At 42.7% G+C, this 25,792-nt stretch overlaps 1 protein-coding gene across 2 annotated transcripts in view; it reads left to right on the top strand.

Moving 5' to 3' along the window:
- Positions 1-526: 526 nt before the first annotated feature.
- Positions 527-25,792, top strand: part of tbc1d19 (TBC1 domain family, member 19) — an 87,559-nt gene continuing 62,293 nt past the window's right edge. For both annotated transcript variants that reach the window (XM_080189165.1, XM_080189156.1), the window contains exons 1-4: positions 527-636; positions 9,597-9,669; positions 18,821-18,866; positions 21,010-21,085. In XM_080189165.1, coding sequence (XP_080045291.1) covers positions 532-636; positions 9,597-9,669; positions 18,821-18,866; positions 21,010-21,085 — 300 coding nt within the window. In that variant the 5' untranslated portion in view covers positions 527-531. The remainder of the gene's footprint in view (positions 637-9,596; positions 9,670-18,820; positions 18,867-21,009; positions 21,086-25,792) is intronic.

The following is a 25,792-nucleotide window of genomic DNA, read 5'->3' as shown; positions in this document are numbered from 1 at the left end:
TGGGGTTTGTGGTGGGGGGCGATGGGGATTGCGGTGCTGGGTGATGGTGATTGCGGTGCAGGGTGATGGGGTTTGTGGTGGGGGGCGATGGGGATTGCGGTGCTGGGTGATGGTGATTGCGGTGCAGGGTGATGGGGTTTGTGGTGGGGGGCGATGGGGATTGCGGTTCTGGGTGATGGTGATTGCAGTGCAGGGTGATGGGGTTTGTGGTGGGGGGCGATGGGGATTGCGGTGCAGGGTGATGGGGTTTGTGGTGGGGGGCGATGGGGATTGCGGTGCAGGGTGATGGGGTTTGAGGTGGGGGGCGATGGGGATTGCGGTGCAGGGTGATGGGGTTTGAGGTGGGGGGCGATGGGGATTGCGGTGCAGGGTGATGGGGTTTGAGGTGGGGGGCGATGGGGATTGCGGTGCAGGGTGATGGGGTTCATGGTGTTGCTGTCGGAAGCTGCCACCTCAGCGTCCCGGACGCGCGCCGTCGCGCGCTCCGCTCTGACGGTTTGTTGCCCGGGGTAACGGAGCAGGCGGCGGAAGATGGAGTCGGACTCGCTGCACCGGCAGGTCTCGGTCACCATCGCTCACATCGTGCAGCGGCTTCGCGGCTCCAAGCTGCACTCGGAGCTGGAGCGGGAGGCCAGGGTGAGTCCCGACCCGGCGGGGACGGGGTTTGGACATTGACGAGCCGGTTCTCCGGCCGAATCCCAGACCGGGCCTGGGCCCTCCTGGCGCTGGGTGCATTCGTTAAGGAAAGAGAAATGAGTGGCAGGAAATGGGTGGGCTGCCCAGTGTTACAGGAGCAGAATTTCACTGCAGCGAGCAGCTCAGCACCCAGAGGGTCCGGTTGATGCTGTGGATAGTCCTCATTCCCACTCACTAATTTCCCCATCACATTCTGATACACCAGCTGCCTGTTTCCAGCATCATCGTGCTCTGGGGGTGTGGATAATCTTTGTTAGTGCTATATTCATTCAGCTTGTATGGCTCTTTAGATTGAGCAAAATAAAAGCGAAATATCCCGAATGCTGGAAGTGTGAAATACAAACAGAAAATGCTGGAAATCTCAGCAGGTCTGACCATATATGTAGAGAGAAAAACGGAGTTAACGTTTTGAGTCTGGATAATGTGGGGTTACTGGGATAGGGTGGAAGAGAAGGCATGGGAAGATATGATGTCAGAGAGTTGACGCAGATTCAGTGGGCCAAATGGCCTCCTGCACTGTAGGGATTCTGTAAAGAAAGAACAAAGAAAATTACAGCACAGGAACAGTGCCTTCAGCCCTCAAAGCTTGCACTGACCATGCTGGCCAACTGAACTAAAATCCCCTACCCTTCTGGGGACTGTATCCGTCTATTCCCATCCTATTCATGTATTTATCAAAATGCCCCTTAAAAGTCGCTACAATATCTGCTTCCACTACCTCCCTGGCAACAAGTTCCGGACACCTACTACTCTCTTTGTAAAAAATCTGCGTCGTATGTCTTTAAATCTTGCCTCTTGCCCCTTGCACTTTAAACCTATGCCTCCTAGTAATTGACTCTTCCACTTGGGAAAAAGCTTCTGACGATCCACTCTGTCCATGCCTGTCATAATCTTGTAGACTCTCAACCTCTGTCGTTCCAGTGAGAACAAACCAAATTTCTCCAACCTCTCCTCATAGCTAATGCCCTCCATACTAGGCAACATCGTGGTAAATCTTTTCTGTACTCTCTCCAAAGCCTCCACATCCATCTGGTAGTGACCAGAATAGAACACTATATTCCAAGTGCGGCCTAACTAAGGTTCTGTAAAGCTGCAACGTGACTTGCCAATTTTTAAACTCAATGCTCCGGCCAATGAAGGCAAGCATGCCATGTGCCTTCTTGACAACCTTCTTCACCTGAATTGCCACTTTCAGTGACCTATATATATGTCTGTACACCCAGATCCCTTTGCCTATCAATACTCTTGAGGGTTCTGCAATTTACTGTACATTTCCTATCTGATTCAGACCTTCCAAAATATATTGTCTCACATTTGTCCAGATTAAACTCCATCTGCCATCTCTCCACCCAAGTCTCCAACTGATCTGTATCCTCTGATGGTCCTCATTGCTATCCGCAAATGTGTCAACTTTTGTATTGTCCGCAAACTTGCTAATCAAACCAGTTACGTTTTCCTCGAAATCATTTATATATATTTTCAAACAGCAAAGGTCCCAGCACTAATCCCTGAGGAACGCCACTTGTCACAGCTGTCCATTCAGAAGAGGTAAGCTGGCAAGGTGGATACTCTAACCTGAAGAGTCATACAGATTCAAAGTATTAACTCTGTTTTTCTTTCTCTATAGATGCTACCAGACCTGCTGAGATTTCCAACATTTTCTGTTTTGTTTTATAAAGTTTATCCTTTGATTGCATCATTCTTTCCCATTAGCATCAGACTTTCAATATCATAATTTCTTATTACATGATCAAGAAATTCCAACAGATCTTTCTGATCATGGTTAGCAGATTTATTTTAGTCTCTGATTTTACTAGCACCTTTTCATAGTGTGACTTTGTCCAAGATATAGTGAGTATTTTATATTTTTTAAATCTTCTGGTTACTTCACTCTCAGACTTGGATAGCTAGCGACCACTTGGTAAACTTGATTAAACGATGGCCCCATCGCTACCAGCTTGACTTTGGAAGCCAACAAACAGGTTAATGGTAATAATATTTTTTGGTTCTTTGGGTTTTTTAAGGCTGAAGCTTTACAAAAGGTCTTTCAAATGCTTTTGCCTTATTGATAGACCAAACTGAAATCAGAACACCCAAGTTCCATTATATCTGATTTTTTAAAAAATTAATTGAAATGGCACACTGATTTAAGTTTGAGTACTTCTCCCTCCTGGAGCCCCATTGCTGAACAAAAATCTTTTGGACACCTCCTAATTTAGTGGTGCACTGGTGTCATCTGCTTGTGAATTGCAACTCTTTGCACTATTGACTAATTTCAAGTAAATTTTTTGGATTAACTGAAAAGGCTGTTAGAAAGAGATTTTTTAAAATTGGGTATTTATACTATATGACCTTTGCAAAGCTGTCAAGTTTACTTTTGTGTTGATGCTGTGGCAGACCTATCCTTTGTAAGGGACAGGGCTGAGGTCAGGTTATATATTTGATTTGATTTATTATTGTCACATGTATTAACATACAGTGAAAAGTATTGATTCTTGTGCGCTATATAGACAAAAACATATCGTTCATAGAGAAGGAAACTCATAGAGTGCAGAATGTAGTGTTATAGTCATAGCTGGGATGTAGAGAAAGATCAACTTAATGCAAGGTAAGTCCATTCAAAAGTCTGACAGCGGCAGGGAAGAAACTGTTCTTGAGTCGGTTGGTACATGACTGAAGACTTTTGTATCTTTTTGCCAAAGGAAGAAGGCGGACAAGAGAATGTATTGGGTGTATGGGTCCTTAATTATGCTGGCTGCTTTGCTGAGGCAGCGGGCAGTGTGGACAGAGTCAATGAATGGGAGACTGGTTTGCATGATGGATTTGGCCATATTCACGACCTTTTGTAGTTCCTTGTGGTCTTGGGCAAAGCAGGAGCCATACCAAGCTGTGGTACAATCAGAAAGAATGCTTTCTATGGTGCATCTGTAAAAGTTGGTGAGAGTTGTTGCTGACATGCCAAATTTCCTTAGCCTTCTGAGAAACCTTGGTGAGCTTCCTTAACTATAGCGTCAGCATGGGGGGACCAGGACAGGTTGTTGGTGATCTGGACATCTAAAAACTTGAAGCTCTCGAACCTTTCTACTTTGTCTCCTTTGATGTAGATGGGGCATGTTCTCCTTTATGCTTCCTGAAGTCGATGACAATCTCCTTCATTTTGTTGATGTTGAGGGAGAGATTATTGTTGCTGCAGCAGATTCTGTATCTCATTCCTGTACTCTGTCTTGTCATTGTTTGAGATCTGACCCACTACGGTGGTGTTGTCAGTAAACTTGAAAATCGAAATGGAGGGGAATTTGGCTGCACAGTCATAGGTGTATAGTGGTGGCTGAGAACACAGCCTTGTGGGGCTCCGGCGTTGAGGATGATCGTGGACGAGGTATTGTTGCCTATCTTTACTGTTTGTGGGTCTGTGAGTTAGGAAGTTCAGGATCCTGTCGCAGAGGGAGGTGCTGAGGCCCAGGCCCTGGAGTTTGGCGATGAGTTTCGTGGATTAATAGTGTTGAAGGCTGAGCTGTAGTCATTAAACAGGAGTCTGATATAGGTGTTCTTGTTGTCTAGGTGTTCCAGGATTGAATGAAGGGACAGGGAAATGGCATCTGCTGTGGATCTGTCGCGGCAGTAGGCAAAATGTAGTGGATCCAGGTAGTCCGGGAGGCTAGCGTGCCATGACTAACCTTTCAAAGCACTTCACAATGATGGATGTCGGAGCCACCGGCCAGTAGTCATTAAGGCATGCTGCTTGGTTTTTCTTAGGTACCGGGATGATGGTTATCTTCTTGAAGCAGATAGGGATCTCAGATTGTTGTAATAAGGACAGCTATACTAAGCAATAAAGGTCAAGTTTATGTAAAGACATAAAGCACTGTGATTACCTTAAGCAATTGTATTTGTAACTATATGATATCTATTATAACGTATGCATTTATAGTTAATTTAAGTTTTCTGCCAAAAACTTCACCAGATTTAGATTGAGTTGTGATTTTGTCCAATGCTGTCTCTTTTATCAATACTACCTCTCCTATGCAGAAACCTGAAATTTCAAATTTTCAGAGTCAGTGACAGGAGATGTCAATAAATTATTGAGTTGGCTTTTCAACTCCTACTGTTGGCCTGCATGCTGTTCAGGAATTGATCATTTTAGACAAGAGCACCCAAATTTGAAATCCCAAATTTGAATGCTCATCCAGGCAATTATTTTGTTTCAAATGTTTGATATTCTGTTGCCAACATGTTCCATCATTGATGAAAGGGCATTTTCACAAGGCATGCTGAATAGCTTGACCGGTAATTCATTTTGTGATTACACATTTAAGTACTATGTTTTTTGGATTAATTTTGCAAAGTATTGAAGAGTCAGAAAGTTCCTCCACTAATGTTTTTCCTTGGGTTGGGTTAGTCAGACGTGATGACCTGGATTTTCATCCTTGAGGTGGGTAGGGGGAGTGTGCCCACCTCTGGAGAAAGTGCCTGCAAAGTAAGGATTGTTATTGCTGAGGGCTGGGTGCAGGTTGGAGTTAGGCCAGCTGATGAAAGAAGTGGAGGCAGCCGCAGGTGCAGCCAGGACCTGAAGTGGGCCGTCTCAAAGGGCTGTGCTACTGCTGTGGGAAATGTCCCAGTGAAAATGAAAGCCCTAACCCAAATTTTGCTCTACTGTAGTGATTGGAGACAGTTTCTCAAAATTAACTTCAAAGAGAAGTGTTGTGCTGTCATATGTTTACTTTAAATGAACGCTGCAGTTGTAAAGCTCTGAATGGAATTCTTTTTTTTTGCATTTGGCTTAAGGTCAGAGTTGGATTTGCTTAATTGCTAATTTGTATTTAATGCTTGAAAAATAGGATAAATTAATTCCAGTTAAGATTTGTTTTGCATTGCATTGCTTGAGTATTATTTCTTAATTCACATGCACAGCAAGAAGTCTCTCGACACCGGTTGAGGTCCAGCTGGTTTGTTTGGAGTCACAAACTTTCGGAGTGCTGCTCCTTCCTCACCTGAGGGGGGAGCGATGCTCCGCAAGCTCATGATTCCAGGTGGACCTGTTGGACTTTGGCTTAGTGTTGTGACACTTCTTTCTGTGCCCACCCCAGTCCAACGCCAACATCTCCACACCTTAATTCATGTGAACAATATGTGTATCAAATTTGTATTTAATTTCCAGTTCTCTTCCCCTTCACCCCCAGAACTTTTTTGCAATCTTTCAAAATTGTATATATATTATTTCATATATTTCTAGTTGTTGGCAAGTTTTTCAAAAAAGTCCAGGAGGTTTATATTTGAACACATTACTTTCACTTTACACATTTTGATAAGATTGGGGAAGATGCCTCTGCAAAGTTTCTCAGTGAACGATTGAAATATTTTTATTTGTGCTTTCTCAAAAATTGCCAAGGCTGATGTAATAGTGATTTGATGATAACTGAATAACTTCAGTCTTGTGATTTATGGAGTCATCAAAACTTCTCAATAATGTTCCAGCATACAGGGCTAATATTATTTGCAGTAAAGAACACTCCTTAATGTTTATAAAACAGGGCGTGTTTCACTCATTTCTTCCAGCAGGGAAAACTAGCTGACATTTGTCCATACCGTAACTGCTTATTTTGCCTTCTTTTGCATGATTTTATTTTTCAATTAATCGTAAGGATTTGCTGTTGTTAGTACACATTCTATGTTAATGGATTGTTAAGCATTCATTGCTAGAGTACTTTGATGAGTATGAAACACCTGTGTCAGTTGTGGTTCCATTGGTAGTACTGTTGCCTCTGGCTGAGAAGGTTTTAGGTTCAAGTCCTCCTCCAAGAATTGAGATTTAAGTTGACACTTCAGGCTTGTATTGATGGATGCAATATTGTTGAACTATAAAAAACAACTTGCATTTATATTTTTTCTTTAATGTATAAAAACTCCTAAGATGCTTCACAGGTGTAATCAGAAATTTATTGGATGCTGAGCCAAAGAAGAGGGCACTGGGATGGCTGGCCAGAAACTTGATCAAAGAGATGAATTTTGAAGAGACTTGAAAGTGAGGGAGAGAACCTTGGGCAGGAAATTTCAGATTGATGACCGAGGTGGATGAGGTGCTATTATGGTGACGGGTAAGGTCAGCAGGGAAAGATGTTGGCGAGCAGGTTTTGGTGAACTGCTTAATGCAGCTGTGTACTGCAGACAGGCCGATATGAGTACTTTGACCCCTTCCAAGCTACTAATGAAAATTAAGTTTTCTGGTGACTTTGACATCTGCTGGTGGAAGGTCCTTTGCAGAAAGCTCTGGAGGTTTGCAACATCCTGACTGGGACTGCTGTTGATCCAAAAAATGGACTCATGTCTGTACACCATGTGCTGAGCATGTCTTTTTACGGGTTTCCAACCCATCTCCCACTAGGCTATGCAGGACCAGGCCACCCACCCACAGTGGAGAAGCAACCTGCTGGAAAGTCCTCCTTTAACTCAGAAGATCTGACACAAAGGCCACTTTGTGGGAGAGACTCACGATATCATAGTATTCTAAATTACCATGGGCATTCCTGTCTGCAGTAACACTTCAGTAGAAGCTTAAGAACAGCATGGAGAGTGACTAATGTTAGGATTGGTGGGGGAGAAAGAAGCACTTGCTGGAAATGTGTGTGCACAGTAAAAGACACATTGTGATCTGAATTTGGTATTCTGAAATATTTTTTGATTTTTACATTAATGAGTATGTTATAGGAAATCTTGCAAAAGGATATATTGGGGATGCATGAAAGAGCAACTGAATTTGGGAGTTGGTGGGAGTTAAAAGTGCTGAGATTAAGAGTGCATCAGGAAGCTTGCTCCAACTGCTGATCTTTGCATTTTACTGCAGCACGTTCGGCACAAGCCAGGAACATCCTTGGGAGAGGAGAGTTACCAATTTAGATAAGTTGATAGCTCATTACCAGCTATTTTAACTTTTCAATTTTTACCATGGAATAATAATAAAAAGAGTGGCATGGGTTTCCCAGGCCTTCTGGAACTTACCAGGGAAAGCAAAGTGAGAGCACAATGACAGTTGAAAAAACTGAAGAAATGATAAGCAAGAAAATCCACTAAGCATTTAGATGTCACAATTATTTTATTGTCCAAGTGAAATGCTTTTGCTCATGGTACTTTTCTGAGAGTGTGCTTTCGTTATTTTGGAAGTGACTTCCACTATTTTGAAGGTTTGCATTCCTGATCTCAACTTTCCATTGTCAGACATCAGATCAGCACCATTGCAACTTATGCTGCTGTACTTTAGACCTTAGATGAGGACCAATGGTGTGCTGCAAAGTGGGACCTCCATTATTTACAATCCATATTAATGGCTATTACTCCCTGTCTCTTTACCTAAGTTTGATGATGATGCAGAACATGAGTTATGAGGAGAACACAGAGGCTGCGAACAGATGTAGACAGATTAAGTGAACTGGCACTAATGCTCTTCCGTGAAACAAATCTGCCGTCCGTACCTGATCTGGCCAAGATGTAACTCCAGTCCACAGCAATGTAGTTTGACTTTTTTTAAGCCATTCAGTTGTATCAAGCTGCTATAGGAAAGTCACAAAGTAATGAAAACGGACAGATCTTCACTTGCATTTGTCCTTGACAGTTTTGGTAAGAGATTACCGCACAGACCTTGTGGGGGCAAAGTCCTATCTCCGCATTAAGGATAGTCTCCGTCATATTTTGTGGCACTACCACTTACTAAATGGGATAGATTTTGAACAGATCCAGCAATTCAAAACATGGTGCTCTGGACAACCAGCAGCAGCAGAATTGTGTTCAACTACAATCTGTAAAATAATGGCCTGGCATATCCCCTAATCTACCATAACCAACAAGTTGGGGATCAGTCTGTTTCAGTAAAAAATACTGGAGCACGCACCAGGAGCAGGAGCAGCACCTTGACCAAGTTTTTGATCAGTTGCCCTGATAGCTGCCTGTGCATCTTGGTGCCAGTTTTTGTTTGATTATGCTGCTTTGCATTGTCTTGGAACATTTTAGTATGTTATATTAGGAATGGGTTAACTGCAACCTTCCGCTTGAGACCTAATTTGTATGTTAATTGTTTAATAGTACTCACGGGGATATATAAAGGGGTCACAGGGTGTGTGTATGTGGAGTCTTAAAAGAGCATAATGTGAGTTTGTGAAGAAGCTGGAGTTGCATTATTTTTTATTACTGGACTGCAACTGTTTAACATGTTATAGAAGTTATGTAATTACAAGTTATTGAGAGCCATTAGGCCCAGTAAATGCACTAAATCTGTTTCTATATATAGTACCTAATATTTATTGTAAGGAGGAAAAAAACATGAAAAATGCTGATAAACTAAGCATAATACTTTGTAACAAAAAGTAATTCAAGTAAGTACAGATTTGGTGAAATTTTTTATGCCATGCTTGCGCTATCAGAAGTGTACAAGCCACACTTATATACCTTTCTAAAAAAAAGTGGGTTGTTGCTAAAAAAAAAGACAAATTTAACATAGTACTGGGGAGCGGGTGCTAGTGGGGAGTGCTAGAAGAATGGGACTAAAGTGGATTGTTTTTTCTGAGTCAACAGAGGTGCACCAATAGATCTCCTGTGTGGAGAAAATTGTATGATTGTATGGTGACACTGAAACTTTAAAGAATATTTTCCAGCCAAATTTGCTAAATGCCAATTCACAGCAAATAACAGTGGAGTTGGAGCTTAATATTAATTTTGTCACATTGGACATTCCAGTTTTCATTCATAGCTATGGAAGAATCCAAATGAAAATAAGCAGTATATGTGTGTTAGGGAAAGGGGCACATTTTTCCCCAAAGTTTTGTGGTTATATTTTCTTAACCATGACTGTATGGTTTGTTATTTTAATTTATATTTAACAACAAAAGTTTTCTTTTTCTCTGTCTTTGCAGACTTGCCTTCATAAATCAGAGGTTCGGATTGAATCTTTGAAGGAGGATCTGAAGGACTTCTTGCGGAAATCAGGTTTGCAAATTGAAACACACATTCAAGTCTAAACTGGTATTTTACAAAATAATAGTAGAAAAATATGTTATAAAGGAAATATGGTTAATGAACATTAGGTGGATATTGTGCAGTATATAATTTACAGTGGTTAACATTATGGGCAGAATTTTCTGTGCAACCCGCCACATGTTTTTCACCAGCATTGACTGGTTGGCTGATCTGCGAGTCCCACCATCGTCAACACATTTTCCTGTTAAATGCACCCCAGGGTGTGCTGTTGGTGGGACGTGAAGATTCCACTGACATGAACGGCTGGAAAATTCTGACCTATGAGTCTGGAGGATTTGTACAGGTGATTGTTTAATTGTGCACCTGATAGTTTTGAAGTCACATGGGGGGTTTTGCTGTTGTTCTTTGTCTTATTAAGCAATCGTATTATAATTTGTGATTAACCATACTGTTGGTACATTACTGCCATTTTCTTTAAAGTCTAGGCAAGTTCAGAACGATGCCTCACTATTACAGAAATATGTCCTCCCTTAAATAGTTCTCAGCCACCTGGTTCTACTGCAATGTTGTGTTTTATAGATGAAAAAAAATCAGTATTCTTGTCTTGCTCAGTTTGTAAAGGGAGATATTTTTCAAGAGTTTGTCAATCCATCATAAAATACAAATCAAATACTTAGGCCTGTATTTCTATCTCAGACTTGTTAAACATGATTGGACAGTTTTATGATTTTCAAAACATATACAAGCAATTCTGCCACATTTTTGTCTCAGAGATGTGAGCGAGTGCATTCAGGTTTTAGGTGCTGCCATGCAGTGCAGGAGGAATGTGGGTGCAAATGCTGGCTGGTTAGAAGGCCTGGCTCAGTTCCTGGGGACAGAAATGCAGCTCACAACTTAATTCTTATGCCCTCTAAACCTCACCGCTCAGCCCTTCGCACATCGTGCTCATTCCATGCCCCTCATATCCCTTCAATGCCTCCACGTATGCCCATGCTCTCTCATACTCTCCATGTTCCTATTTATCCTTCATAGCCACTGAACCACTATGGGCAGCCCTCAGAGTGTTTGGAGATGAACATGAAAAAAACTTCTAACAATCTAATAAAGCTGACATTCAAAACACTGAAAATACCTGTCATTCATAGATGCAATTCAGAAAAAAATATAAATCTGCTCATATGGTCAGCCTTGTAAAACCAAACATCTATTTCACTTAGAAAATCAAAGATAAATGATCCTTTAGTACCTTCTTAAAACTGTCAATCGAAGTGTAAACACAACAGTCCACTGCGGAGATGAGTTTTCATTAGCTTTTGAAACTTAACTAAGCATTCAAAATGGGCTCAGCTGTCAAAATAAATCTTTGGAAATGTAAACAATGGAGTCTGTTGTAACCGAAAATTAGATGTTTTTCCACCCATAAGTTATGACAGATGCCCTGTCAAATAGAGCAGTCCCAAGAGCAGATGACTGTTTCTCTTTTCTCCAATTGAAAGCTTTATTCAATTTAAAATAATCTGGTCATTTAAATTGTGTAAAAAGTCTGACAACACCAGGTTTTAGTCCAACCAATTTATTTGATAGTAAACTCACAAGCTTTCGAGGGGACTCCCTCTTCGTCAGGTGAATGGAGAGTTCTGGCCTTGGACAGAGCATACAAAGCACAGACAGTTTAGAGATTACTGATTAGAATGCGAATCTTTACACCTAACCTGCTGTTCAAGTCCTAAAGTGGCCGACAATGTGTGTGGAAGGAGCACTGATCACAGGTTAAAGAGATGTGTATTGTCTCCAGACAGCACAGTGAGTGAGGTTTTGCAAACCCAGGCAAGTCACGGGGGTTACAAATAGTGCGACATGAACCCAAGATCCCAAAACCTGGTGTTGTCAGACTTTTTACTGTGTTTACCCCAGTCCAACGCCGGCACATCCACATCATTTAAATTGTTTCAGATTATTATATAAGAGATGGGATTGTCCAGAAAATTTGTGCAAACTCATGAGACTTGGCCAACGTTGTCTCCCTGATACGCTGCAGGAAAAGATGTCTTAAGACATGGTAGATCAGTGAGACCATGCAGATGCTATGACAACTGATGAACGGACACCACTCAACAATCACCAGGCAGGAGTGTTCCCTTTCTGTTGGGGAATTCTTCAGCAGTCAAGGGCATTCAGCCTCCAATCTTTGGGCCAGTGTTCTCTGAGGCGGCCTTCAAGACATACAACAATGCTGAATCGCCAAGCAGAAACTGATAGCCAGGTTCCGCACACATGAGGACAGCCTCAATCTGGATCTTGGGTTCATGAGAGGGGGGACTTAGTGGTAGGGGATGGGGAAATGGCTGAGGCCCTGAATAACTTTTTTGTTTCGGTCTTCACGGAGGAGGACGTGAGTAATTTGCCAGGTGTTAGCGATGGAAAGATGGTAGGAGTGGAGGGCCTGAATGACATTATTGTTACTAGAGAGGTGGTGCTCGACAGACTGGAGGGACTGATTGTGGACAAGTCCCTAGGACCGGATGGAATGCATCCAAGGGTTCTAAAGGAAATGGCGGCGGTGATAGTGGATGCCTTGGTGATTATTTTCCAAACGTCGCTGGATTCCGGGGAAGTGCCGGAAGATTGGAAAACGGCTAATGTTACGCCGTTGTTTAAGAAGGGTGGCAGGCAAAAGGCAGGGAATTATAGGCCTGTTAGTTTAACGTCTGTTGTAGGAAAAATGTTAGAATCTGTGATCAAGGAGAAAATAGCGAGGCATCTTGAGGAGAATTGTTTGGTAGAGCAGACGCAGCACGGTTTCGTTAAGGGGAAGTCGTGTCTGACGAATTTATTGGAGTTCTATGAGGATGTGTCTAGGGCGGTGGATAGAGGAGAGCCGGTGGATGTGGTCTTTCTTGATTTTTAGAAGGCGTTTGATAAGGTGCCTCACAAGAGATTATTGCAGAAGGTCAGGGGGCATGGAGTTGGGGGTATGGTGTTAGCGTGGATAGAGGATTGGCTGTCAAATAGGAGGCAGAGAGTGGGGGTCAATGGGTGCTATTCAGATTGGCGGTTGGTGACTAGTGGAGTGCCCCAGGGGTCGGTGCTGGGGCCTCAGCTATTCACCATTTATATAGATGATCTGGAGGAGGGAACCGAGTGTATGGTGTCGAAATTTGCTGATGACACCAAGATTGGTGGAACGGCAAATTGTGCGGAGGGTGTGGAGAGTCTGCAGAAGGATCTAGATAGGCTGGGCGAATGGGCCAGGAACTGGCAAATGGAATTTAATGTTGGCAGATGTGAGGTTGTCCACTTTGGTAGGAATAATGGTAGGAAGGACTATTACTTACGTGGCGAAAAACTGCAGCATGCGATGGTGCAGAGGGACCTCGGGGTCCTTGTGCTTGAGTCACAAAAACCCAGCCTGCAGGTGGTCAGGAAGGCGAATGGGATGCTGGCCTTCATAGCGAGGGGGATTGAATATAAAAGTAGGGAGGCCTTGCTACAGCTGTACAGGGCACTGGTGAGGCCGCAGCTGGAGTACTGTGTGCAGTTTTGGTTGCCGCAGTTACGCAAGGATATTTTGGCCTTGGAGGGAGTGCAGAGGAGGTTTATTAGGCTGATTCCGGAGTTGAGAGGGTTGTACTATGAGGAGAGGCTGAATAAGCTAGGCTTGTACTCGTTAGAGTTTAGAAGAATGAGGGGAGATCTCATTGAGACATATAAGATGTTGAATGGGATGGATAGGATAGAGGTGGAGAGGCTCTTCCTGCTCAGAAAGGACAGTAGGACTAGAGGACACAGCCTCAGGATAAAGGGGGGGCAGTTTAGAACGGAGTTGAGGAGGAACTTCTTCACTCAAAGGGTGGTAAATCTCTGGAATTCTCTGCCCGTTGAAGTGGTGGAGGCTGCCTCGCTCAATATTTTTAAGACGCGGGTTGATAGGTTTTTGATAGGCAAGGGGATTAAGGGTTATGGGGAGAGGGCGGGATTGTGGAACTGAGCCACAACAGATCAGCCATGATCTTATTGAATGGCGGGGCAGGCTCGAAGGGCTAGATGGCCTACTCCTGCTCCTATTTCTTATGTTCTTATGTCAAACTACATATAACCCCCAGACTCATTTGGCCTGGGCTTGCAAAATCCTACTAACTGTCTTGGCTTAAGACAATTCACAGCTCTTTAACCTGTCATTATCCTATCTCCACTCGCACTGTCTGTGTCTGTAAAGACTCGCATTCCAATCATTATCTTGCAATTGAGTCCCTGTCTATATGTACCCTGTTTGTGAACCCAGTCACCTGATGAATGAGCAGCTCTCCAAAAGCTCATGCTACCAAATAAACCTGTTGAACTTTAACCTAGTTTTGTGAGACTTCTTACAATGCAGTCATCCAGAGCAAAGTTATGGATCGTATGGGCATTATTTGGGTTTGGACAAACATCTTGGATGGAAGTGCAGAGCAAGGAAGGGATTATTGAGGCAGACTCCATAAGGAAGTGTTAGTTGAGGTGAGTAGATTACAGCAGGCATTCTTGACAGGATTCAAGGACATTCAGGTATTTGGTACCGCCTTGTTAAACCAGATAGAGAAGGCCCAGAGAGGCACGAAGGACAGGAACAGACTTGCTCAAGGGGAAATTCAAGCTGGATCAACAGTAGGAGAATAGAGGAGTGGTGATAGATTGGGATAGGGATTGTTGGTGGAGAAATTCTTGAAAGGGAAGAAAACAATGATGACGAGGAACAAAAAGGAAAAAAAATACACTTTTATACTGGCATCTGGAACTCTAAACCATATTCTAATATAACCACGATCCTGAATAAGTATGAATAGGAATTCTATATTCGGGTTTTAATTGAAATAAAATGACTGACTACCATGTTGGGCAAGTTCACTCGTATTTTGTTTTCTTTAGTTTCAGTGAAAAAAAATCTGTTGAGAAATGGAAAACTTTGGATGCTAGAAATCAAATAAAAATAGAAAATGTTGAAATAATGAGCAGGTCATGCAGCATCTGTGAAAAGAGAAACAAACGGAGCTGAGGTAGCGATTTGGAGAGATGGTTTCTCCCCCTAAAATGCTACCTGATCTCCAACAATTTTCTGTTTTTATTTAAGAAAATATCTGTATTTGGTATAGTTTATTTTGTTTAAAGTATAATGATTTAGGGCTAGATACAGGGATAAATGGATCCTTTTCAGAGTGGCAGGCAGCGACAAGTGGTGTACCACAGGATTCAGTGCAGGGACCCCAGCTGTTCACAATATACATTAATGATTTGGATGAAGGAATTGAATGCAGTACCTCCAAATTTGCAGATGACATTAAGCTCGGTGGCAGTGTATGCTGTGAGGAGGATGCTAAGAGACTGCAATGTGACATGGGCAGATACTTAGCAAATGCAATAATATGGGGGCGGCACAGTGGTTAGCACTGCTGCCTCACAACGCCAGGGTCCCGGGATTCCTGGCTTGGGTCACTGTCTATGCGGAGTCTGCATGTTCTCCCTGTGTCTATGTGGCTTTTCTCCGGGTGCTCCAGTTCCCTCCCACAGTCTAAAAAATATGCTGATTAGGTGCATTGGCCATGCTAAATTCTACCTTAGTGTACCCAAACATAGAACATTACAGCGCAGTACAGGCCCTTCGGCCCTCAATGTTGCGCCGACCAGTGGAACCAATCTAATGACCCTCCAACCTAAACTATTCCAATGTTATCCATATGCCTATCCACTGACGATTTGAATGCCCTTAAAGTTGGCGAGTCCATAACTGCTGCAGGCAGGGCATCCCACGACCTTACTACCCTCTGAGTAAAGAACCTACCTCCAGCAACCATCCTATAATTACCACACCTTAATTTAAAGCTATGTCCCCTCGGGTTAGCCATCACCATCCGAGGTAAAAGGCTCTCACTGTCTACCTTATCCAATCCTTTGATCATCTTGTATGCCTCAATTAGGTCACCTCGTAACCTTCTTCTCTCTAATAAAATAACCTCAAGTCCCTCAGCCTTTCCTCATAAGACCTTCCCACCATACCAGGCAACATCCTGGTAAACCTGTGCATCCTCTCCAATGCCTTTCTTATAATGCGGTGGCCAGAACTGTACACAATACTCCAAGTGCGGCCGCACCAGAGTTTTGTGCAGTTGTAACATGACCTCATGGCTCCAAAATTCAATCCCTCTACCAATAAAAGCTAACACACCGTACGCCTTCTTAACCTTATCAACCTGGGTGCCAACTTTCAGGGAGCTATGCACATGTACCCCGAGATCTCTCTGCTCGTCAACACTACTAAGAGTCCTTCCATTAGCCCTATATTCTGTACTCCTGTTACTCTTACCAAAGTGAATCACCTCACACTTTTCTGTGTTAAACTCCATCTGCCACCTCTCGGCCCAGCTCTGCAGCTTATCTATGTCCCTCTGCAAACTGTAACATCCATCCTCACTGTCTACAACTCCTCCGATTTTGGTGTCGTCAGCAAATTTACTAATCCATCCTTCTACACCCTCATCTAGGTCATTTATAAAAATGACAAACAGCAGTGGCCCCAAAACAGATCCTTGAGGTACACCACTTGTAACTGAACTCCAGGTTGAATATTTCCCATCAACCACCACCCTCTGTCTTCTGTCAGCTAGCCAATTCCTGATCCAAACTGCTAAATCACTCTCAATCCCATGCATCTGCATTTTCTGCAATAGCCTACCATGGGGACCCTTATCAAATGCTTTGCTAAAATCCATATGCACCACGTCAACTGCCTTATCCACCTCTTTGGTCACCTTTTCGAAAAACTCGATAAGGTTTGTGAGGCACGACCTACCCTTCACAAAACCGTGTTGACTCTAGATGATTATAAACCCTATCCCTTATAATTCTTTCCAAAACTTTGCCCACAACAGAAGTAAGGCTCATTGGTCTATAATTCCCAGGATGGTCTCTAGGGGCCGAGTGTGGGGATTAAGGGATTTTCACAGTAACTTCAGTAAGTTTACTTGTGACTAATAAATAGATTTTACTTTATATAATGTGGATAAATGTGAGGTTACCTATTTTGGTGGCAAAATCAGAAAGGAACATTATTATTTGAATGATGGCAGTTTAGGAAAATGGGAAGTGCAACGTGACCTGGGTGTCATGGTGGCACAGTCACTGAAGGTTGGCATGCAGGTATAGAAGGTTGTGAGGAAAGCTAATGGCATCCTGATCTTCATAGCAAGAGGATTTTGAGTATAGGAGTAAAGATGTCTTGCTGCAATTATACAGGGCCTTGGTGAGGCCACACAGAATCTGAATCACAAAATACTACAGTGCAGAAGAGGCCCTTCAGCCCATTGAGTCTGCACCAATGTATGAAATGACCTGACCTGCCTACCTAATCCCACTTGCCATCGCTTGGCCCAAAGCCTTGAATGTAATGGCGAGCCAAGTACTCATCCTGCCTCCACCATCCTCCCAGGCACTCCTTGAACATTGTGTACAGTTTTGGTCTCCTAGTCTGAGGAGGGACATTCTTGCTATTGAGGGAGTCCAGCGAAGGTTCACCAGACTGATTCCTGGGGTGGCAGGACTGACATATGGAGAGAAACTGGATCAACTGGAAGTTAGAAGAATGAGAGGGGATCTCATAGAGTCATAAAATCCTGATGGATTGGACAGGCTAGATGTGGGAAGAATGTCCTCAATGTTGGGGAAGTCCAGAACTAGGGACCACAGTCTAAGAATAAGGGGTAAGCTGTTTAGGACTGAGATGAGGAAGAACTTCGTCACTCAGAGAGTTGTGAACCTGTGGAATTGTCTACCACAGAAAGGTGTTGGTGCTGGTTCGTTAGATATATTCGAGAGGGAGCTGGATGTGGCCCTTGTGGCTAAAGGGATCAAGAGGTATAGAGAGAAAGTGGGAGTGGGACTTGAAAGTGCATGATCAGTCGTGGTCATTATTGAAGGGTGGTGCAGGCTTGAAGAGTTGAATGGCCTACTCCTGTACCTACTTTCTATGTTTATATATTCTCCCTCACCTCTGTATATGCATACCATTTCATGGGCAGTAAGAAAGGCAGGCAGTTTGTAACTAAAGTTCTGCCTAATTATAGCCCAGATTTTCCTATCAGTGATGAACTGGTGGGAGCGAGACTTCATTTGTAATCCTCTTTCATTCATAGTATGAAATCATTGAGCAGTTTTATGCTTGTCATTATGAGACCTAACTCTTTGTATGCAAAAATACTTATAAGGTGTGGGTAATTAGGCAGAGTTTTCGAATTAATGGTTCTTGTCTCTTTAAACATCAGAAGGGCTGAACCTTCAGCAAAGGCTCTTCCAGAGCTGATTGAGGTACAAATGCAACTTCCGGATTTCAGCATAAGTAAGATCATCAGAGGGTGTGGTGCCATTGCTGCCCTCAATAGCAGCAAAGACTTTAGCACTTACAATTATTTGGAAAGGAATATAATTTCTCCAAATATCTGCTTCTACTCAGATTTTTCTGCTTGCTGTATTGTATATATTCTGTGCACAGTAAGTAGTCTCACAACACCAGGTTAATGTCCAAAAGGTTTATTTGGTAACATGGGCTTTCAAAGCGCTTCTCCTTCATCACTCATCTGATGAAAGAGCAATGCTCTGACAGCTCGTGCTACCAAATAAACCTGTTGGACTTTAACTTGGTGTTGTGAGACTACTAACTATGGCAACCCCAGTCCAACGTTGGCAACTCCACATATCTATTCTATGGGTACAGTTCAAACCCAAATAATGTACTATGTTGTTCATGCTTCTCAGTCTTTTAAATGAGTGAATCTTTGACTCAGTGATCATATTCCCATGCCAAAATAGATGATGATCCTGGCAGCTTTCAGTCATTTTCAGCTCCGGGTTCTGGATTGGGGTTAATGTCTAGCAGAAGACTTGAGTTCTTCCACTACTTCGTGTTATTCACTCCTGAAACAATCAGCACCCTTTAAATATTCAAACATTTTTGGAAAATAGTTTCTTTGAGTTCCTCTTTAGAGCTTTGAGCCTCAAATGTTAAAAGCACCCCAGTAGTTCTTATCAGGATCTTATGTGTATTATTAACCCTTTCAAGATAGGAAGGGAGCCCTTATTGTTTTTAAATTATTTCTAAACTTGATTTTAGCAACACATTTTTCTTGTTTTACAGGTTGGGAAAAGAAGTTGCAGAATGCTGTCTACCGTGAGCTTAATGTGTGGGTATTTTATAGATGTAGTAAGTGTGGGAGTATGGATTGTATAAGCTTTCCTGTGCTTATTCCTTTATAGTTTAAATATTTTGCAAAGAAATTTTGAACAAAACACTTTTAAGTTTTTGGTGGGAATCAGCTTCAAAGCTTACGAAAACTGCTTTTGAGTTGGGAGATGTGGGAAACTAAACCTGTCATGACACTTCATTGATGTTTTATCCTTTCCTTCAAAGAGGCCCCTGGTGTTGATTCAACACTGCACCTTGGCAAACTATTTGAGAACTGAAACTTAGCTGAGTATGAAATCCAGCCTTTTTTAAACTCTGAAGTAACACATTTGGATTCTTCAAAATGAATAGACTTACAATTAGAAAGAATATGGAAATACTTGGAAGTATTTTTGGCACATCATAACATTTAGGGCTATTGACTAAGTGCTGGCAGATGGGATTAGGTAGGAATTCAGGTGTTTCTAATGTGTCATTGCAGACTCAACAGGCTGAAGGACCGCTTCAGCACTATATGATTCTATTTCAAATAACATTTTTGCATAATTTGTGTATAATTTCACTTTGTAATTCATTACTATAATCAAAAACCATAGCCATTCTGGATTAAATATTCTGCACACACTACAAAATAGCCTAAATTTGATTTGTTCCAAACAAACCACATTTGTATGCATGTGACAATGTTGGTAGCAGTGCAGTTAGGAGATGTCTGCTTCAGACTTATGCCAGTTATTTTTTGTGTTTCCTAGTAATTTAAAGCGTCTGCATTGGAGGTTAGTTTAATTTGCAGAGGACACAAAGCTTGGCAATATTGTGAACTGAGCAGCGGAAGGGTAGCTTCGTAAAGAAACAGGCTAGTGGAATGGCTCGACATGGCAGATGAAGTTTAATTCAGAGAAGTTGAAGTGATACGTTTTGCCATAAAGAAAAGGAAATTAAGAATATAGAGATCTGGGGATAAAAATGCACAAATCATTGAAGAATACAGGACAAGCTGAGAAAGTCATTTCAATAACTCAGGAAGCTCAACTGGAAAGGTACGGTATTTATTGTTAAGCACACAATAAAGCCACTACTCCATAACGTATGTACACAAATCCCAAATTTTTATTTAAACAATTCATTCAAATACATTATAAATTAAAATCCTGATAAATTATTAAAACAACAAGCTGATATAATTACAATGTCATCAGCAAACAACCTCCCTTCCAATGAAAATGGAGTACATTTGTAAGTTATCTGTCACCTTTCAGGGCTTTCGTCTTCTAGGGCACATGAGCTCCATCCAGGAAACATTTCTCTCACGAGTCCCAGCCGGGGCAACATTTCTCTCACGAGTCCCAGCCGGGGCAACATTTCTCTCACGAGTCCCAGCCGGGGCAACATTTCTCTCACGAGTCCCAGCCGGGGCAACATTTCTCTCACGAGTCCCAGCCGGGGCAACATTTCTCTCACGAGTCCCAGCCGGGGCAACATTTCTCTCACGAGTCCCAGCTGGGGCAACATTTCTCTCACGAGTCCCAGCCGGGGCAACATTTCTCTCACGAGTCCCAGCTGGGGCAACATTTCTCTCACGAGTCCTGGCAGAAAGGCTGGGAAGAGGGTGGGCACTGAAAACAAGAAGGATAGGACTGGCGCTTCTAATGGGTTTCCTCTGGTGAAGAGCTGTGTCAAGGAGTTGCAGACCTGTTTTTAAAAAAATTGCAATGTCGAGGCAGCTCATTCAAACACAAACTTACCTCCCCAGACACCATTTTAAATTTTATTTCAGCCCGGACAGTTCATTCCACTGTGGATCGAGGCTGAAGCTAAGATATAAAGGCCCATCAACCGTGAAAACAGATGAGCTATGTAAAATTGAGTTCAGTTAGTCCCTTAATTGGCTAAATTACCTGCTTGATTGTCGAGCCCACTTCCAAGTTTCATGCTTGCCTGCTGACTGAAATATTGTGCGAATGCATAATGATGTCAGTCTATGCGCCTGATCTGGAAGCTTGTGAAATTGTGCAAAAGTCATTGGGCCAAGCAACATAATATACTGGTGCAACATTCTAAGTCCTGAGACTGTCATTGCTGAATTGCTTCAATTGATGAGACTGGCTCCTGCTCTAATTGTATATCTTATCCATGTGCAGCCTTCCCCAACCTGGTCATCCAGCTGCTCCATCTGAGCACACTAAGGAGGGATTGATGTATATGAGACGTGCGCAGGTTGGTATAAACTATGTGGTACATTATAGCTGCTGTCAAATAGCAACTATCTTCTAGGCTTTACTATACTGTAGAAATTAATTGAGTTGGATGACTTCAAAAGTGTGAAGTTTTTTTTAAACTACTGATTTACGTAAGAACATAAGAAATAGGAGCAGGAGTAGGCCATCTAGCCCTTCGAACCTGCCCCGCCATTCAATAAGATCATGGCTGATTTGTCGTGGCTCAGTTCCACATTCCCGCCCTCTCCCCATAACCCTTAATCCCCTCGCTTATCAAAAACCCATCAACCCGCGTCTTAAAAATATTGAGCGAGGCAGCCTCCACCACTTCAACGGGCAGAGAATTCCAGAGATTTACCACCCTTTGAGTGAAGAAGTTCCTCCTCAACTCTGTTCTAAACCGCCCCCCCTTTATCTTGAGGCTGTGCCCCCTAGTCCTACTGTCCTTTCTGAGCGGGAAGAGTCTCTCCACCTCTATCCTATCCATCCCATTCATCATCTTATACGTCTCAATGAGATCTCCCCTCATTCTTCTAAACTCCAACGAGTACAAGCCTAGTTTATTCAGCCTCTCCTCATAGCTCAACCCCCTCAACTCCGGTATCAGCCTAGTAAACCTCCTCTGCACTCCCTCCAAGGCCAAAATATCCTTGCGTGAGTGCGGCGCCCAAAACTGCACACAGTACTCCAGCTGCGGCCTCACCAATGCCCAATACAGCTGCAGCAAGACCTCCCTACTTTTATATTCAATCCCCCTCGCTATGAACGCCAGCATCCCATTAGCCTTCCTGACCACCTGCTGCACCTGCAGGCTGGGATTTTGCGACTCAAGCACAAGGACCCCGAGGTCCCTCTGCACCGTCGCCTGCTGCAGTTTTTCGCCACGTAAGTAATAGTCCTTCCTACCATTATTCCTACCAAAGTGGACCACCTCGCACTTGCCAACATTAAATTCCATTTGCCAGTTCCTGGCCCATTTGCCCAGCCTATCTAGATCCTTCTGCAGACTCTCCACACCCTCCGCGCAATTTGCCGTTCCACCAATTTTGGTGTCATCAGCAAATTTCGACACCATACACTCGGTTCCCTCCTCCAGATCATCTATATAAATGGTAAATAGCTGAGGCCCCAGCACCGACCCCTAGGGCACTCCACTAGTCACCAACTGCCAATCCGAATAGCATCCATTAACCCCCACTTTCTGCCTCCTATTTGACAGCCAATCCTCTATCCACGCTAACACCCTACCCCCAACTCCGTGCCCCCTTACCTTCTGCAATAACCTCTTGTGAGGCACCTTATCAAACGCCTTCTGAAAATCAAGAAAGACCACATCCACCGGCTCTCCTCTATCCACCGTCCTAGACACATCCTCATAGAACTCCAATAAATTTGTCAGACACAACTTCCCCTTAACAAAACCGTGCTGCGTCTGCATGAAATGAGCATATTTAATAAGATTTGTCTTCTATGTACAGGGGCCACCTGAGCACACTTGCGCATTTTCCACCACCCAAACCAACTTTACTTACACAATGCTATGCATTATTATATTGGATTGGAATTCAGCACATAAAAACATTTGTTTTCCCCCATATTTATATGCAGTTTGTCATAAAGCAAGACATTTTTTTGTAAGACTCTTTCAAGTATGGTAACATTTAAAAAAAAATTCCTAGCCATGTTAATTTTGATGCTGAAGCAGAGGACGGGGTGAATGGAAACTGATTTATAAAAAAAGAAACAAAAGTAAGAACAAATCACACTTAGTACAGAATTAAAGAATCTCTCAATTTTAGAAGAAGGCCATTCACTGTTGTGTCTGTGTCAGGTCTCTGAAAGAGATATCCAGTTTTGTCTGACATCTCAGCTTTTTCCCTACAACTCTGAAAATTTTGCCCTCCTCAAGTACACATCCAATAGCCTTTTAAAAGTTACTGTAGAATATGATTCCACCAAAGTTCCAGATAATGTCTTCTAGATTTTAACAATCGCTTGTGTGAAAAATTTCTCCTCATTTTCACTTTAGTTCTTCTGTTCAGAAGCTTAAATCCATGACCTCTGGTCAATGATTTGCCGGTCAGAGAAAGTAGTTTCTTCCTTCTTGCTTTGTCAAAACTCATGCTCGTTTTGAATGTTGCTATTGGGCCTCCCTTTTATCTTCTCTGCTCTAAGGAGAACAATCCCAGTTTCTCCACTAAACTGAAATTGCTCATCTCTATTTTATCCTGGTAAATCTAGTGAATTGGCATGACTTTCTTGTTTTTGTATTCAGTGCTGCCATTTATAAAGTGACATAGTGACTGGACTGGGACATTTAGTCCTTTGAGCTTGTTTCACCATATAATGTGATCATGGCTGATTTACAGTCTAACTCCCTATTATTGCCTTCGCTGCATATCCCATAATATCTTTGACTACCAAAAATTCTATCAATCTCAGATGTAAAATTGACAATTGATTAGCATAAATTGTCATTTGCAGAAGAAAATTCCAAATTTACACATTTGTGTGTAGAAATGTTTCCTAATTTCACTCCTGAAAGCTTACCTCTGAATTTTAGATTATGCTCCATTGTCATTGACTCCCAATCAAATTTTAACCCTATTTTCATTCATATTTTGAAAACTTGGATTAAGTTTCCCTTAATCTGAATTCAAAGGGAATACCATCCTAGCTTGCAAGGTCTCGCCTTGTAAATAACCCCTTGGAGTCCAGAAATCATTTTGTTAAATTTATGCTGCGCTCCCTGCAGTGCTAACATATGCATTCAAACATGGTCTAACCAGAGCTGAACCAGCTGAAGCATCACTTCTACTCTGTTGTATTCTAATTATTTAGATATAAAGGCTAGCAATCCAGTAGCTTTCTTGATTATTTCCATACTAATTCTTGATATTTTAATAATCTACTTACCTAGACCCCCAAGGCATTTTGGACCTCCGGTGAATCCAGCTTTTCACCTTTTAAAAAGCACTTTGTTTTGTTTATTTTAGATTCAAAGTAGATTACTCCAAACTTGTCAGAAATCCATTTGTCACAGTCTTGCCTATTCACTTAATCTAAGCAGATTGCTCCACTTCTTGATACACCAGTTTCTCTCCTGTGTATCCAGACAAAGATAGCGTGGAGGGTGGTAGTAATTAATGATGCATAGAGTTTGAGATGATTTAACTTTGAAAACTTTTAATTCCTTAACAGTTTTATTTGGGATCTATTTGGAAGAAAGTTCTGTACACATATATCATGTAGAGTCTCAGTTGCAAAAAAATGTCTTGACGTGTTATTATTGCAGAAGGTCAGGGGACTTGGAGTTGGGGGTAGGGTGTTAGCGTGGATAGAGGATTGGTTGTCAAATAGGAGGCAGAGAGTGGGGGTCAACAGGTGCTATTCGGATTGGCGGATGGTGACTAGTGGAGTGCCCCAGGGGTCGGTGCTGGGGCCTCAGCTTTTTACCATTTATATAGATGATCTGGAGGAGGGAACCGAGTGCAGGGTGTCGAAATTTGCGGATGACACCAAGATTGGGGGAACGGCAAATTGTGCGGAGGGTGTGGAGAGTCTGCAGAAGGATCTAGATAGGCTGGGCGAATGGGCCAGGAAATGGCAAATGGAATTTAATGTTGGCAAGTGCGAGGTGGTCCACTTTGGTAGGAAGAATGGTAGGAAGGACTATTACTTACGGGGCGAAAAACTGCAGCAGGCGACGGTGCAGAGGGACCTCGGGGTCCTTGTGCATGAGTCGCAAAAACCCAGCTTGCAGGTGCAGCAGGTGGTCAGGAAGGCGAATGGGATGCTGGCCTTCATAGCGAAGGGGATTGAATATAAAAGTGGGGAGGTCTTGCTGCAGCTGTATAGGGCATTGGTGAGGCCGCAGCTGGAGTACTGTGTGCAGTTTTGGGCGCCGCACCTGCGCAAAGATATTTTGGCCTTGGAGGGAGTGCAGAGGAGGTTTACTAGGCTGATACCGGAGTTGAGGGGGTTGAGCTATGAGGAGAGGCTGAATAAACTAGGCTTGTACTCGTTGGAGTTTAGAAGAATGAGGGGAGATCTCATTGAGACGTATAAGATGATGAATGGGATGGATAGGATAGAGGTGGAGAGACTCTTCCCGCTCAAAAAAGACAGTAGGACTAGGGGGCACAGCCTCAAGATAAAGGGGGGGCGGTTTAGAACGGAGTTGAGGAGGAACTTCTTCACTCAAAGGGTGGTGAATCTCTGGAATTCTCTACCCGTTGAAGTGGTGGAGGCTGCCTCGCTAAATATTTTCAAGAAGCGGGTTGATGGGTTTTTGATAAGAGAGGGGATTAAGGGTTATGGGGAGAGGGCCGGAAAGTGGAACTGAGCCACAACAGATCAGCCATGATCTTATTGAATGGCGGGGCAGGCTCGAAGGGCCAGATGGCCTACTCCTGCTCCTATTTCTTATGTTCTTATGTGTTAGCTCTGAAATGAAGGTACATTAGCAGCAAAACAAGGTGAAAAAAAGGTTGCTGAATTTTTTGATTAATGAGCAATGAATTATGCCTTTAAAAAGGAAGAATTTTTTTTCACAATTACCAATGTAATCCTGATACTTCGTGGTTTTCAAGATTACCAACATAGCTAGTTTAATAGCTATGCAATCTAATAGTAGTAAAATCTTTGTTAGCTGGTATACTGCAGGAATAGATTGTGCCAATTAATCAAAAGTGCCAGTTAATGG

The sequence above is a fragment of the Carcharhinus amblyrhynchos genome, chromosome 1 (genome assembly GCF_965287045.1).
Source record: "Carcharhinus amblyrhynchos chromosome 1, sCarAmb.v2.hapA, whole genome shotgun sequence".
NCBI lineage: Eukaryota > Metazoa > Chordata > Chondrichthyes > Carcharhiniformes > Carcharhinidae > Carcharhinus > Carcharhinus amblyrhynchos.
Note: the sequence above shows the minus strand (reverse complement) of the source record. Positions and strands in the feature narration are given on the sequence as shown.